Source organism: Lissotriton vulgaris, chromosome 4_1 (assembly GCF_964263255.1).
Source record: "Lissotriton vulgaris chromosome 4_1, aLisVul1.2, whole genome shotgun sequence".
Classification (NCBI taxonomy): Eukaryota; Metazoa; Chordata; class Amphibia; order Caudata; family Salamandridae; genus Lissotriton; species Lissotriton vulgaris.
In genome coordinates, this window is record NC_141691.1 from 252310841 (window position 1) to 252328065 (window position 17225).

Consider the following 17225-nt stretch of genomic DNA (forward strand, 5'->3'; position numbering starts at 1 on the left):
CAAACACGTTTAAATTTGGTTTGTAACAGAGGTATGTATGTGTGTTAAGATCCAGCTTGTAGCGGTCTGTTGTCAGGACATATTGTGGACAATACCAAAATTTAGATTGGGCTTTAGGTCCGCTCATTGATTAGCATTCAGTGGCGTTCTTGTCTATTTCATTTGCTTGCTTCTTATCCATCAAACTTTAATGCTGCGAAACCTATTGCATTGTAAATGCTTGTTATTATTGTCCAGTAGTCTTAGAATAAAATATTGTATAAGCCATACCAGGACAATTTTTAACTCGCTGATTTCTTTTCTCTACATTCATCACTCACATACCCGCTCCACTGTATCCCAGGTGTTACAGCACACCTTGATGGCATTCGGCTGTCAAGGTGGCCCCGATGATGAAGCATGTCACCGACCATGTCGGTGAGTGAGGGGTTCATTAAAAACAAAGAAGGACTTCTTCTTTTTTCTCATTAGAATTCCATCCCACCGATATCTCTTTTTAGCCTGATCTATGGTGGTACTCCTCCTTTTGTTATATAGAAGAACAACATTCTCCATCCTAATCAGTCAGGATTCCAGTCAGAACATTCCACCGAGACAGCCCTGCTTTTCACTGCAGAAACCTTACGGGCAGCAATGGATCAAGGAAAGAAGGCTGTCCTTATCCTACTTGACCTGTCAGCAGCCTTCGATACGGTCTCACATAACATCTTAGTGGACCAGTTGGCTGCCGCAGGGGTAGGAGGACAGGTCTTGGCATGGCTCAGGAATTTCCTTAGCAATAGACGCCAAGTCACAGTGCTGGGCCAATATCAGTCTGAGGCCAAAGACGTCAGCTCAGGGGTCCCTCAGGGCTCAAGTTTGAGTCCTGTTCTTTTTAACTTGTACATGGTACCCCTAGTGAAACTGATCGCGTCATTCCAGATCAGTTCCATTTCATACGCTGACGACACTCAACTCATACTGGTGTTGGATAGGGAGCGGCCAGGTGCCGAGGAGATCTTAAGGAATGTCTGACAGCAACCTTTAAATGGATAACCAACAACCATTTAAAGTGTAACGCCGGTAAAACAGAAATCTTACCAGTCGGGAGCCATAACTTGTTTTCCCCAAAAATGTGTTGGCCAATGGAGGCAGAAGATCCTCCCAATACAATTGCATCTGCCCGCAACCTGGGCATTAAATTTGACAACCAACTATCTTTTAAGCCCCAGGCTGTAGCTGTGGCAGGCATGTGCTTTCAGATCATTAAAGCACTAAGGAAGTTTCTCAATCTACTTCCGTTATCGGCGAGGAAAACAGTCGCAGTGGCCTTAAGTTCTAGGCTGGACTATTGTAACGGATTATATGCCGGAGCCAATAAAACCGTTCTCCACAAGTTACAAATGGTCCAAAATGCGGCAGCCCGCCTCGTACTACGTTGGCCTCGTAGGTCGTCAGCCTCAGCAGCATTCAACACTCTTCATTGGCTGCCAATAGGTAAAAGAATTTTGTTTAAAATTCTTTTAATTACCTTCAGGGCATTTCATCAACGAGGCCCAAAGTATATACGCAATGGGTTTAAAAGAGATCACCCGACGCGTGGTCTGCCAGTCAGAACCTACTTACTCCTCCCTGTTTCAAGCTGGCCACAAAAGGTGGTAAATCCCTCTTTGTATTGGGCACCAAGGCCTGTAATAAGCTTACTCTTTTTTTAACGTTCATTTTCCCAAGAAGCCCCTATCAGGAAGGCATTAAAAACTTGGATCTTCTCTTTGCTCGATGCTATATGTAGGACTTTGGTGTAATTGTGGTGTAGAATGCAGGACATCCTTTTCCCTCCAACTCTTCCATCTGAGTTGTGTGATCGCCAAGATACTTCTTGGAGTGAAAGTTGTGCGATAGAAATGTCTCTTACATTACATCTGTTAAAGATGTTGTGATGTCCCCGAGACTGGTATGTTGGTGTATAAAAAGACTGCAGAATGCACGTCTCTCCAGGCCTCTGCTTTTCTGAGGTATTTGCAGAACTTTATTGTCTAAGGCTCTGATGCAGTTTCCCAGGTCCCAAGCGCCATTGTCTGGATTTTAAGGTACCTATGCTTATATTTTCCTGCTCACACTGTTGTGATTTGTAAACTTGTCTAGTATACACTGATCTCAACTCAGTAGCCAGTTAATTACCTGCAGTATTGCGTGCCCTTAGCATTGCTCTTTTGTACACTAATCCAGGTACAAAAGTGTCTTGATGTTACTGGTGAGCTTATTTGCTGTCGGTGCCCTTAATCCCTGTGCAAAACAAATGTTTTTATAAGTTGTAGTTTACAATTTGTGTTACCAGCAGCAGCAGTTCAATGGAGTGGGCCGTTGGCATAGGAGTTGATCCTGGATACGGAACTGCTTTGCTCTGGGCAGCTTCCGTAACCATGCTATCACAATAACTGCTCAGTTGCTCTAGGATTGGGAATTTAGCTGATACTTCAGACTGCCCCATATCAATGACAGACCCTGCTCCCGTACTGAACAGATTGTTTTCTTGAATGGTGGCCATTGGTCCTAAACATACCTGTAAATGTCCTTTAGGGGAATAACGGTAAGCCAATTGTCTGTGACTGGCTGACCTCATTAGATCAGGAAGTTAAACTCCCTTATCAGGAAATCATTGAACTCCTCAGTATTTTCTGATGGTAAACAGCAGTAACCTCCCCACAATCTGCTTTTTCAGGAGCTATCCTGGAGCCAGTAGGAACTTTGAAACGCGAAGAATCATGCCACATGGCAGTTTGGGCTGGACTGTTCCCAAGCAAGCCTGGCTGAAGACTGCTGGAATGCCAGAAACCGGTCCTAGGAAGCTTGTTTCTGGTCCAGGGAAGGCATGGCTTGGCATTTCGGGCTGGACTGTTCCCATGAGGCACAGGGTCAGACTGATTTGCATATGGCCATGTCTGAACTAGAGTGGCAGAGTGGGCTAAAGAACGCTGATGGATTGACTGGGTGTGAGTGTTTGGTTCAGATGCTCTCTCCATTACCACCCCCTTTTGTACAAACCTATTCCTATGCAGATGTTGTGCTTCATTTAATACATTTTGTTGTGTTTAACTTCTTTTTTGATTTGCCTACTTATGTCTCACTTTTAATTAGCCCATCCAAATCATTATAGTCCTCCAATTTTAGTGCTTTCTCCTATTTCCGTGAATATTTGTCTTTACGGTTCTTGCTTCTAGCAGGCTGGTGTTGAATTTTTTTACATTTTGTACTATCGTTGATTATGTGAGATAAAAAAAAAAAAATTCCCCCTGAAATTCTAATTGGTGACCAGGCACTGTGGTTAGAGCTATCGTTTGACCCGTTAGGATGGAGTATCCTCTCGTTCCAGGCCACTAGACCATTTAGGAAACAATGTTTAAGGCACTGAAGAATTTTTCAGATGAACAATGGCTTTAATAGAATCTGCAAAAAACTGTGCACAATCTATAGGTGGGTCTTAGTCACTTCATTATTAAGGATTTCAAAGGGAGTCCCAAACACATGTGTTCAGTGACCTGCTCCCAATACTAGATCTGAAGCACAACAAGATGGTACATTTCCATTGATATGAAGATATTGTGCTAGGTGTTGAATGGGTGAGATAAAGAACTTTGTGTCTGGACCTAACGTTAGAAATTAGTTTTTCCTGAACATCTAACCTGTAACCCAGATCTGCATTAGGGCTCAACTGACAAGTAAAAATGTGTATAGTTTAGTTACGAATCAATATGGAATAAAGTATCTTCTCAATGGTGTAATGCTAGGCAATAGTTTCAGTGGCGGTGGTGATATGTAAACGATGTGGGGCGTAAAAGTTGTGGTGGTGAGCAAGTGCAGCTTGGGAACCCGAATGGCATAACCGGGGTTCTGGAGGTTTATTCTCCTGGTGTCACAACGTAAGAATCCCACTTTGCCCATACTTCCTGATGAATACATTTTAGAAGTTATAATTCATACATTCAAAAACTATTTTAAGTTTCCTCTCGGGGTAAAGCAAATGTATGTACTTTCAGTACATAAATGTCATTCTTTCAATTACCTTTGCAATGGAGTACAAAATGCCCAGAGACCTAATGCTGAATGTAGGACGGTCAATTTGTACAGAGCGAAAGTTAAAATGTTTTAAAGCTATTAAACGTACTACAATAATTTATTGGAGCACATTTAAGACCTACTGAACAACGCAGGTATAGTGAAATAGAAAGCGCATTGGACATCAAAAGAAAAAAAACATCGAAAGAAAAAGATAAACCAGAGGAAGGGAGAGTTTCGGAGCGAGATCAGTGGAACTGCAAATTTAACAGTTTCCACTAATGAACACAGTCCACAACAACGCACGATATTGCAGATGAATTTAATGCACCATGCCCTCTGGGGCTAATCTTTATTTTAAACGAAGGGCTTGGCGCGGGAAACAACCATTACAACGCACACTATTACAACGCACACTATTACAACGCACACTATTACAACGCACACTATTACAACGCACACTATTACAACGCACACTATTACAACGCACACTATTACAACGCACACTATTACAACGCACACTATTACAACGCATGATCCTTTACAACGCACGATATTACAACGCATGATCCTTTACAACGCATGATATTACAACGCATGCGATTACAACGTAAGTATAGGTAAGTATATCATTTTATTTAACCTTTTTTTAATTTCAAAAAAATTATAAATAATAACAATTATTTAAAGTAATTTTATATATATAGTTTGGGTTTTGGGGTACAGGGTTTTTTTAGGGTTCAGGGTTGGGTTTGGGTTTTGGGGTATTAGGTTTCAGGGCTGGGTTTGGGTTTTGGGGCACAGGGGTATTTTTAGGGTTCAGGTTTGGGTTTTGGGGTACAGGGGTATTTTTAGGGTTCAGGGTTGGGTTTGGGTTTTGGGGTACAAGGGTATTAGGTTTCAGGGTTGGGTTTGGGGGCACAGGGGTATTTTTAGGGTTCAGGTTTGGGTTTTGGGGTACAGGGGTATTTTTAGGGTTCAGGGTTGGGTTTGGGTTTTGGGGTACAAGGGTATTAGGTTTCAGGGCTGGGTTCGGGTTTTGGGGTACAGGGGTATTTTTAGGTTTCAGGGTTGGGTTTGGGGGTACAGGGGTATTTTTGGGGTACAGGGGTATTAGGTTTCAGGGCTGGGTTTGGGTTTTGGGGTACAGGGGTATTTTTAGGTTTCAGGGTTGGGTTTGGGGGTACAGGGGTATTTTTAGGTTTCAGGTTTGGGTTATGGGGTACAGGGGTATTTTTGGGGTACAGGGGTATTAGGTTTCAGGGCTGGGTTTGGGTTTTGGGGTACAGGGGTATTTTTAGGTTTCAGGGCTGGGTTTGAAACCTAAAAATACCCCTGTACCCCAAAACCCAAACCCAGCCCTGAAACCTAAAAATACCCCTGTAACCCAAACCCAACCCTGAAACCTAAAAATACCCCTGTACCCCAAAACCCAGGGTTGGGTTTGGGTTTTGGGGTGCAGGGGTATTTTTAGGTTTCAGGGCTGGGTTTGGGTTATGGGGTATAGGGGTATTTTTAGGGTTTTGGGGAACTGGGGTATTTTTAGGGTTCAGTTTTAAAATAATTTAAATTAATAAAAAAATTAATTTCAGCACTTACCCTACTATTACACTCCCCTAGTGTTAGATTTTTTTATTCATAAATACCTAAACTATTATTTAATATATAATATATATAATATATATATACTAGCAGCCCGCCCCAGCGTTGCCTGGGGCAGAAGGGGGCTGGGGGCTGCATTTTTACCCCGGGGCAGAAGGTGGCTGGGGCAGCATGTTCTCGAGGGTTGCACCCGCCGACTCCCTCCCGCCCGGACTCTAATTAAGTTAAGTAGCAGAGCCCGCCCGGACTCCATAAACTTAGTTTTAAATTGGGTAGCAGCCCGCGCGGTGCACCCGCCGACTCCCTCCCGCCCCAGCAACGTACCTCTCACTGCCACTGCTCCTCCGGTTCTCGCAGCTCCTACCGGCGCTGTTGTCCTCCGCTCTTCCTGGTTCTGGTCAACACCGCTCCTCCCCTCACGCAGACGTCGCGGCCGGCGCTAGTTGCAAGGGACTACTTTTTTAAATTAATATTTTAAAAAACGTTTTATTTTTATGTAGCCTATGTCCTTCTGCTTGCCCTGAGGTTTTCTAAGATGTCTTGGGTGTGTAGATTGGCGATGTAGTTCCCGAGTTTACCTTGCCTAAAGGTGCAAGTTCTCTCTTTATTTTTTTTTTTTTAAAAAGTACAACATTGAATTTATTTGTAAATATACATATTTAAGGTAAAAACATTTTAAACTCAAAAAACATAAACATAAGAACAAATTAAGAAACCAATTAATTCAGTACAAAGGAATTATCTTTCTAACACAGTTACACAAAAATTCATAAAACAGTGGCAGAAATAATCATCGACGCGCGTTTCGGCGTTTTAACGAGAACGCCTTCCTCAGGAGCCACATTAAAATCTGAAAAACATATGTAAAATAAATTAAAAACACACAGGGGAGTATTTTTCACTCCTATCGTTAATATACTGATACATATGCATAAAACTATACCTAAGGCTGTGCTTACCAAACAATTCTTCCCTACTCATGCAGTCATTGAATATAGCTGCACAAGGAACAAACTAAATAATTATTTTTTTTTTTTTTATTAAATTTATACTTTATTGCAACCACATGTCACATACACAGCCAACATCGCCTACAACCCGGAGGCCGGCGGCATCAGGAAGAAAAAACACCCTCCAATCCCTGGGTAAAGGTAGGTTACACAGCCGTAAAGTCCAACAGCCCGAGGGCCTGGTGGCGAGACTGCAGGTATGGGACAAGCGTGCAGAGGCAATGGATCATAGTAGCTACCGTTGGATGACCAGAACATATAAGCAGGATGCACGCCCTGCAACGCCAACAGAATCAGACCCAGGTGCAACATGGCGTGCCAGATTGGCAGGATCGAAATAGCCATCCGGGAAGGACTGCGCAGAAACCCAGACCCAGATCATAACAAACCCACCCACCCCCAAAAAAGAACAAGCCAGACTACCTAAACCCGTGTCCACCACCCACCTCCCACCCTACACCACCACCATGAACCCCTCAGCAAAGCTAAGGGAGATAAACAAACGCCCACTAAGGCGGGATAACGCTCTGGGAAGGGGACAGCGGACGCCACAAACCAGAACAGCCGTCACAAGCCACCCCCAACGCAAAACAACTCAAAAGTCAGACGAGAAACACCACACTGGTACAACATGAAGGCCTTCAACTGACACACTCCTCATCCACAGCTGATGCAACCCCCTCTTCCTGTAGCACATCAAGTTCCACACTCTCCGGATCCGACTCACCATCCTCTTTCGCACTCTGAAACGCTCGAAACAGACCCCAAAAGTTTTTGGGTCTACTCTTTGGCGGCAGGAGTTCACTATACACCTCCGACTGCGTGCAACAGTAAAGCAGGTCTGTTTCCCATCGTTTTTTAGTAGGGACTGGCCCCCGCATCCAACACACTGCTAACAGCCGCTTCGCCGTAAGTAATGCCATGTCTGCAAGTCGTCGCAGAGCAACAGGAAGGGGTTTTGAGAAACCAAGTAAGGCGAGCGCCGGGTCGGGCAGGATCACCTCACCAAGGATAGCGCTGAGCTCCGCAAAGACCTCCGTCCAGTATTTATGTATGGCAGGACAAGACCAGGCCATATGGAGAAAGTCTGCTGTGTGAAAGTGGCAACGCTCACACTCCGCTGATTCTCTAAGGCCATACCTGTGCAACCTCTCAGGCGTGTAGTAGACACGCTGCAGGAACTTAAAATGCACCAGACGGTGCCTACCGTTGAGCGAGATTTTCCTAGTATTAGTAGCACAATAACGCCACATGTCGTCTGAGATGGGAAAGTGGAGGTCAGCCTGCCAGGCCAAACGGGCCTTGGAGGGGGGACATTGCCGTTGACTATCACCCAGTGACCTAAGAGCCGTGATCAGTTTGCGAGCTGAGGGGGTTTTGATGACATAGGTGAGTTCCGGCACTTCCGGCGGTTCAGCAAGGTCCGGGCCTAGAACGGCAAGAGCCGCCCTACGGACCCTGTGATATTAAACTATGAAGCAGCGTTGCCCCGGGACAGGATTGAAGGACGTGCTGCAGCGTTTTCAGAGTGCCCTTTGAAAAGAGGTCCCCCACGGTAACAATGCCTAGGTCACGTAGCGCCTTCAGGACGCCCTTCTCCGTTAGCGGAGCCAACCAGGCCGCCCATTCTACACGGAGCAAAGGTGAATACAGCAGCGTGCACTCACGGGAGCTGATCAGAGCATGCCAAGCATGATTCGTGGCAGCTATGGAGTCCAGATTGCCGACCCTTCTATCGGGCGGATAACATACAGTCGCCGGAAGCGGGACGGGGTCTGCAAAGAGCCGCTCCAAGTTCACATGAGGGATGCCTGGATCCCCATGAATCCACGTATGGAGGTGGGCACCCTGAGCAAGCCTATAGTACCGCTCCAGGTCTGGAGCCCCAAGGCCTCCCTGTTCGTACGGAAGGGTGAGCGTTTGCCACTGCACCCGCGGTTGTTTGCCCCCCCACGCCAGGCGGACAAGGGTCTGGGTAAGTTGCCGGAAAAAGGCTTTGGAAAGGACTACCGGTATGTTCACGAATAGAAAAAGGAACCTGGGGAGCACCACCATCTTCATGAGCGCAATCCTGCCCATGAGTGAAAGCGGGAGCCTAGACCACACCTCGACATCATCCACCAGTTTGGAGTAGGCCACTCCATAATTCTCGCGGATCAGGACCTCCGGGTCTGTATGAATGTGTATCCCTAAGTAGCGGATAGAGTCCGTGGTCCATTGCAAGGGGTACTCCGAGTCAAAAGGGAGCGTCACCGGTGTCAGGGGCAAAGCTACTGATTTAGTCCAGTTGACACGTAGGCCCGAAAGAGCCCCGAACCTCACCACCTCCCGCAGCACCGCAGAGAGGATAATCTCCGGGTCCCGGACATATAGCAGAGTGTCATCCGCATATGTGGAGATACCGATTTGGTACGTCGGAAAGTTGATCCCTTCAAACCGATGATACTCTCGTATAGCGCAGGCGAGAGGCTCCGCTACCATGGCATACAGCAACGGAGAGAGGGGGCAACCTTGACGCGTGCCCCTCCCAATTTCGATGGGAGCAGTGACTAGGTTACCTATCTTCAGTCTCGCAGTAGGTTTGTAGTATAGGGCTCCCAACATTTGCAAAAACGGTTCCCCGAGGCCAAATTTACGAAGGACCCTCAGCATGAACGACCACTCAACAGAATCGAAGGCCTTCTCCATATCTAAGAAGATGGCCACAGCTTTGTTTTCGTGTTTGACATGCTGGATCGTGCCTAGGACCGTGCGGATATTATAAGTGAGATTGCGTGAGGGAACAAATCCAGCCTGCTCCGGGGCAACCAGGTCCGGGACCAGCAGCGACAGACGAGTCGCAAGAACTTTAGCATACAGTTTCGCGTCCACATTTATCAGCGATAGCGGCCGGTAGGAGCCACAGTGATTAAGGGGTTTGCCAGGTTTAGGGATGGTGATAAGGAGCGTCTCTCTCATGGATTTTGACATGCTGCCCTGCTGGCAAATATCATCGAACAAGAGCATTAGGTAGGGGACCAGTTGCGCCTGAAAGGCTTTGTAGAAGGAAACCGTGAGACCATCCGCACCAGGAGCGCTACCGGACTTCATGCCCTCCAGGGCTTCCGTAATCTCCTCCTTCTGGATGGGGGCCATAAGAAACTCCCTCTGCCAGTCGGCCAGGAAGGGCATCTGAAGATAGCTCAAATAATCGTCGATTTCTTCCTCGAGATGTGCGTCTCTCGAGGAGTAGAGGGCAGTGTAGTAGGCATGAAATTCCGCCAAGATATCTTGCTCCTCCGTAACCACCGCCCCAGTAGCCGTCACCAACTCCTCGATAACCATTGGGGGCCTACTGTTGCGCATAAGTTTAGCTAGGAGTGCACCAGGCCGCTCCCGTTCCCCATACGCACGCGCCGTCGCGTATTTGCCCATATGTTTAATTTCCCTGTCCGCTTCCTCCTGAAATTCATCTAGCAAGGAATTGAGTGCGACCGCATCAGCTGTGTCCCCCGAGTCCACCGCCCGACCTTCCAGGCCCGCTAGCTGCGTCTCGAGCAACTGTAGGCGTCGCCTAATAGCCTTAAGCTCCCCTGAGTGCTTCGCCATAGTCATCCCTCTGATGTAAACCTTAAATGCGTCCCAGAGAACCTGAACGCTGTCCACTGAGCCCACATTGGTTGCGAAATAGGTCTCTATGTCTTCTGCGAGTTCCCCTCTGAAGACTTCATCTAAGAGGGAGTACGGGGGGAACCTCCACGTGAAGGGGGGAATCCTCCTGGGAGGAGCCACCAGCAACAGGAGCAAGGGCGAGTGATCAGACAGCGTGCGCGGGAGAACCGTGCAACCCTTAACGATATCTAACAAAACGCGGGAAACAAACCAATAATCTATGCGTGTGTGGATGTTGTGGTAGGCCGAGTAGTGAGTGAACCCACCCCGCCCCGAGTGTCTATGCCGCCACACATCCAGTAAATCAAGTTTCACACATTCCGACAAAAGGAGGGACGCGGAGGCTGCAGGGGACCTAGGGGGCCCGCAGATCTGTCCAGGGCCGGGTTCAGCACCAAATTAAAATCCCCCCCCCACAGCATTCTAGAGCCCACAAACTGCCTGCAGCTGTCAGCAAGCGAAGAGTAAAACTCCGGGGAGTCGTAGTTTGGGCCATACACATTCACCAGCAGGAGATCATGATCTTTTCCAACACAACGTGCAACCACAAACCTCCCCTCTGGGTCCACCGCCACCCGGGTCAACGACAGTCGGGACTTGGGATTAGCCCATATGAGCACCCCTCTAGCATGCGTTGTGAATCCCGCAGCGACACAAGCAGGGCCAAGGCCCCTCACCTGCAACATAGGGCTGGAAAGCGGTAAGTGTGTCTCCTGTAATAAAGCAATGTCGATATGATGGCGTTGCAAATAGGCCAAGACCTTCCTGAGTTTGCGGAAATCGTTAAGCCCCCTTACGTTCCAGGACAGCAATCGCAAAGAGCCCAGAGAGCTCTCCGCACTTAGTGAGTCAGCAGTCGACATAGCAGATTAGAAAGTAAAATGTCGTAGAGCAGACAGTGTGACAGACACAGTGCGGTAGTCGGCAAAAACAAACCCCCCACCCGGCAAACCCCGAACCCCAAACAGCATGACAGCAATAATACACAAACCATCAAAGAACTATCTCCCCCCCCACCCACAGCCGACCATCCCCAACCCGGTCAGACAGGAATCATCACCACCCAGCATCCCCCCCATACTCAACTATGAACTCTACAGAACCCCAAATAGCTCCCGAGGGAGCCAGAAGCCAAAAGCGCAGGGGCAGAGGGATCTAGCCAGCAAACGGCACAGCTGGGAAACCAGAGCCAGTAACCTCTCGCGTGCTCCCGTCCCGCCCCCCGCCCAGAAGTAGTGAGCCCTGCCGGCTCTAGTCTTCACAGGTCCTCAATACCAGTCCCTTATGCAGAGGGGCCTACCCCTTGACCCCCCCCGGCAAGTGGAGCGGCCCCCTGCCCATTCCACGGTGCTAACCAACCAAACCGGGAGTTAACAGGTAGATCTCACCCAAAAGACATGACTCGGTGGGTCCACACTGACCGTGTGTAAGTCTTTGCGCCGCCCAGCGCCAACAGTTCAGCAGCGTCCCTCATGCGTCCGGCTACTCCTGGTCACTCAAGTGGGAGGAGGCGTCTAGGTCCTCCCGCCTACTTCCCTGATTGTTGCGGTTGTCCTTCTCCCATTCCTTTAAGGATTTCTTAAGTTCTGCTGGGTCGGTAAAAAAGTGTGAGTGACCTTGCCTGTTGATGCGAAGCCTCGCCGGGTACAGCATGGCGTAGTCGAGCCCCAGGTCTTTCAGCTGTTTCTTGTAGGGGGCAAAGCGCTTCCTTTCCTCCTGTACTCTCGCCGTGAAGTCCGGGAATAGGGAGATGTTCATGCCCTCGAACTGTAGTTTCCCCTTTTCTCTGGCTAGTCGCAGTGCCAAGTCTCTGTCCCGATAATTAAGCAGCTTTGCTATGATCGGTCGCGGCGGGAGGCCAGGTTGTGGTTTCGGCCCCAGAGTGCGGTGGGCCCGTTCAACAATAAACATAGGGGAGAAGACATCTTCCCCTAACAGGGTCCGAAGGAGTTTCTCCACAAACAGCTCCATTTTGCCGGTGCTAGTGGATTCCGCCACACCCGTAATGCGTAGGTTGGAGCGTGCCTCCAAATCCTGTCTTATCCTGGATGACCTGGAGCAGTCGACTAAACTGTCTGCGGTCCTTATCCCACTCCGTTTGAGCCTCTTCCGCCTCTGTGAGCCGTCTCTCTGCCATGTCCAGCCTCTCCGCATGTTTGTCCACCCTCTCGGACATGCGGTCCATCCGATACGTGAGCGCGTCGATTTTGGTGCTAATCTCTGTCATGCTGACTTGTAGACCTTTTTCCATCGTCCCCAGCATGTCCCGTATTTCAGAACATAGGGAGGTCTCGGACGTCGTAGGGCGTGGAGGGGAAGTTTGAGTTGCCCCCTCGGCCCCCTTCGCCTTCCTCTGGTCGAAAGATAGCTTAGGTTGCGACCTGTCCCCTTTCCCCATGGCAGTTCTAGTGGACATACAGCCGACAGGGACAGAGGTGTGGAAACCACCACTTGCGATTTGCTGTCCGGCTTAGCGGTGGGCGCAGGTTTGTAGTCCTCCCTCGTCAAAGGGCGGCACGTCGCGGGACCGTTGCCCAAGATGGCGGCCTCCCGCACCAGAATGCCGATTCAATCGATCTGCAGAACGTGCCTTCGGGCAGTACCCCACGTTGTCTGTTCGCCCGGTGGGTGGTCAAAGTGCTTCAGTGTCCGGGAACAGGGCACTCACCGCCCCTCCGAGGGCCTTCCTCTGCGTGGTGTTAGGCGCTGGGAGTCGGCGAACAGTGCTTCTCGCCTTCAGCTTAGCAATTCTCCTCAGGGCCTCCCCATAGGCAATGTGGGCTCAGTGCACCCTCTGGCAGCCTCCTCCGCCCGTCGCCACCAGACAGGGGACAGTCCCCTCCGCTGCTTCTCAGCGCTGGGCGCGAGCGTGACCGCCGACCAGGAGTCTCTGCGGATGGTCGGGACCGCCTCGGGCACACACGCCGCACGCACTGCGACGTAACCCGGGCAGCCCTCTAGGTCAGGCCGGGGATCGCGGCCTGGGTCTTCGACGCTCCGTGCACTGCAGCACCAAGTCGCACCGCGTCTGTTCTCCGCCGGACAAAGGGGCCGCCGTCTCACCGAGGGCTCGTACGAAGGTCCCCCACAGGTTTTAATGCCGGCAGGGCCGATTCAGGATGCGTTTGCAGGAGTTTTGCGGGATATCGGCAAGGAGCTCCGCGCTCGAGCGTCTTACATGGACGCCGGCTAGCTCCGCCCCCCAAGTTCTCTCTTTATAATAGTAGTATAGATATGTACAAAATAATTATTTAAAAATAATTTAAATTATTAAATTAATTACATTTTAATTACATTTTTAAATAAAATAATATACTTACGTTGTAATGGCATGCGTTGTAATGGCATCTGCTATGTAATGTCATGCGTTGTAAAGGCATGCGTTGTAAATGCATCTGCGTTGTAAAAGTTTGCGTTGTAACGTCATACATCCGCTTGGCGCACACCCTGGCCCCTTCCTCTATGTGGCTCTCACCCAGGCAATTCTCCCACCTGTGGCCCTCACATCACCCCCAGATGAGGCGTCACTGCCGGGAAGCGAGTCTCTGATCTGAGTGCGATAAAGCACAGCACTCGTGACGTGGTGGTGCTGTGACGCCAGGCAGAATCTTGGAGGCTATCCCCTGCCCCTCTCGCATTTCTCATTTACCCAGCCACTACCTACAGTTCCCTCTATCTCGTCAGGCCGGTCTCCCAGTCCTAAATCTGCAGGTCACTGTCTGGGGTTCAAAAAGAACGGGAGTGCAGATGGAGAGCTCTGGCCATAGTAGGTAGACTACTACAGAAGTGCCATTCTGGCTGGCAATCTAGTTCAAATAAATATATTGAACTTCCTGGCTCAAAGTTCCAATATATGGATTTGGACCAGAAAGCCAGCCGGGGTGGCAGTGGGGAACCAAGTTCCGGCCTCCGCATCCTGTTGGTGCAACATATTGTAATTCTGAATCACGTTCATCTGATTTTGGGCAAATCACTAGTCCCTGCAAATCGCGAATGTCCCCCGGGCCGTGCCTACCAAAAATGAATGTGTCCTTCATGTGTACAGCTAATTCATTCATCACTATCTACACACTGTTGCTGCGGGAGGGGAAGTAAGACTCTTAATCTTTTACCTGCACCCCCAGTATGATTATCTGTAACGGAAAAGTACAACTTGGCCAGGTAGGCCATATGTATGGAACGAAAAAACAGGTCTAGAAGGCGACAAGTGGCAACTGGAGCTCACAGCACACTCCTGTCTGCGCTGCTGTGATCAATCATCCCATTCGCGGAGGCTCATTGTCAGAAAGAAAGGGCTGGGCATTCACACATTTGCCGATTCCAAATGCCAAGTAGTGCGCAAAGCGGGCCGGGGCCTCACAATCAGTCTTCGAGGATCAGGCGGGCCACGAGGTCAGCAGCTCTTCTCTCCAGGCTATTGTGTGCTGAAGAAAGGAGGGTGGGAAGAGAGAGAGGCTGACGCAGTTAGGGCGGATTGGCCAATCAATGCATGGCTACACAATAAAGCCATGCAGTGATGGGTGATTGTTCTCCCATGCTGTGGAATTAGAAATGCGCAGTTGAACCACTGCGCTCTACTCTAAAGCAGTCAATCCTGGCGCTGGCCTGAGCAGGGCAATTTGATGCTCATTAGGAGGCTTGGGGGCTACGGCTTCAATCTCCCTCTGCTCCCTAATTCTACAGAGCATACTGCACAATGCTGCGCATGTCGGGCTGGCCGGAAAAAGGCACTGTCCCAACCCGACATGCTCAATTGCAGCTTCTGCTCAAAGACAATCATCGAAACAGACACCCCCTCAGCCTGCCTGCTGCCACACGCTGCATACTGAAATGGAAATTGACCGCGGCCGAGACAGCTGACTGCCGCGGGCTGAGATGAAGTGGTAATGCTCTTTTTGTACATGCATATGCACAGTTAATTAGAGCCGCGGGGGTGGGGGGAGCTAAAATTCAAGGGGGGCAACGCCCAAACGCCCAAACGCCCTCATGAAGGAATCGCCACTGAATAGTTTTAAACTTGTGAAGCAGGGAGGTTATTCCTCCTTTTTTGATTCAAGAGTTGGTGGGGAGGGGCAAGAACACATGCTGTTTCTTTATCTAAGATACATTTAATTTGTGTGTGTATGTATATATAATTTTAGTAAAACTAGTACTAATCACCTCCAGGTGTTATGAAATGCATTTGTTCATAGGCCTGTATTCTATTGGAATGCAACAGGTCGATTTCATATGATTTGCCACTTGTAAAAAAAAAAAATAAAAAAAAAAATAAAGGAACACATTCTGTTAAACAAAAATATATATATCCAAATTCACCTGTTATGCCCTCCTTTAGTGTACTAATCCCTATACCCACATCTTCACAAAAGACCTATGAATTGCTTTTATTGGTATTATTGGAAGACTAACCTCCAAGCTGCTTAAATTCTATCTTCTAAAAAATTCAACTTCTCCAACTGTATTTAAGGAGGGGGAAAGAGTACTTTTAGTATTTAATTGTATAAAGTTAAACAGATGTGTAGTATCAGTTTGATTTTCAATGCTCTTTGATTGGTATTTGCAAGGGCAACACAACTACAGTGGAAACTGTCCTTGAAGGTTTGGTTAAGATCAAACACAATGCATTTTTAAATTTGACATGTAGATTATGGCACACTCATTGACGGCATTGAGATGTGGTATCTCAATCAGTAAATAAGACACATTTTCGAGGTATTATTAATTTGAAATTTTGCTGGATGAGGCTAAACGGATAATAATTTTGACCTAGTCTATCCAAGGTCACACAGTACTTTTCAGTCACTGGGCCAGTACTGGCAATTCATTTTTCAGAGCTGATCTTGGGCCAATCTTTTGTTGTTCTACTTTATTTTTAAGGAGTATAAAAAGCTGTACCCTCTGGAAAACATCACATTGGCTCCAGACCCTCAAATACCAAAAGGATTGCCACCTGTTGCCTACAATCCCTGGATGGACATTAGAGAGCGTGAGGATGTACAGGCGTTGAATGCCAGCTTTCCTTATGGACCCATTCCGAAACACTTTCAGGTATGTTGGCTATATGAATTGTTAGCTATGTTGTACAACTTGTTTTCTTGATGAAGTTCATTTTGGATGGTAGATTGCCCTGATGAGAAGTACTTATACATATGTTTTCTACCTTCTAAGCTATAGCAACGTAAACATTGGTCTTCACACTTTTTTTTGTACTGTCCTGTACCACCATTCAATATTCAATATTTTTAACATTATTCTTGGCCCGTAATACATATGAAAGCATGGAACGTAAGTGGGTTTTAGTTATATTTAATACATATTTACTTTCCTGCAAAGTAGTGCATTCAAATGTGACCTAATTATACATCCATTCTGGCCAGACCTACATTAAAAAAATATTTGATAGTAGATTTTCTAGCAGAAAGTTAAAACATGTATTCACCTGCCGAATCTTCCAAATCACTTCGGATCAACCTTCTGAAGAATTATCTTTTGACAAAGAACCTGCATGCCTAACTTTCCACATTCGCATCAGAAGGTGCACCAAATTTGTTGCATCTGAAAATTGTGTTGCTCGTCCTAGGCCACCCTCTTACAAATTGTGTTGTGGTCAGTTTTACTAAGTCAGTAGTATTAACTGTATAGGATCCCATGCTACCCACTTGATCCTGGCTGTTTAATTTCACACTTCAGTTGTCTGGCCTTTTACATTGCCTTGAGATAGATTTACATTTTCACTATCAGAATATAAACGTGTCATTTAGGCAACCCCAATGATAAACACTGAGCTCATAGCAAATCCCTCCTTTGTTGAGGATATTCTAGTCCAGACTTGTTTAATCTCTAAACCGAACCATAAATATTGGGCAAATATAAGGAAGTAAGGAAGTACGCTTTTATTGGGTGCCTTAGCCTTCCAGACCCTGCAGG

At 47.8% G+C, this 17225-nt stretch overlaps 1 protein-coding gene across 1 annotated transcript in view; it reads left to right on the forward strand.

The window, feature by feature from the left end:
• Nucleotides 1–17225, forward strand: part of IDS (iduronate 2-sulfatase) — a 120611-nt gene that overhangs the window by 60572 nt on the left and 42814 nt on the right. The window contains exon 6 of the mRNA XM_086918612.1: nucleotides 16176–16346. Coding sequence (XP_086774738.1) covers nucleotides 16176–16346 — 171 coding nt within the window. The remainder of the gene's footprint in view (nucleotides 1–16175; nucleotides 16347–17225) is intronic.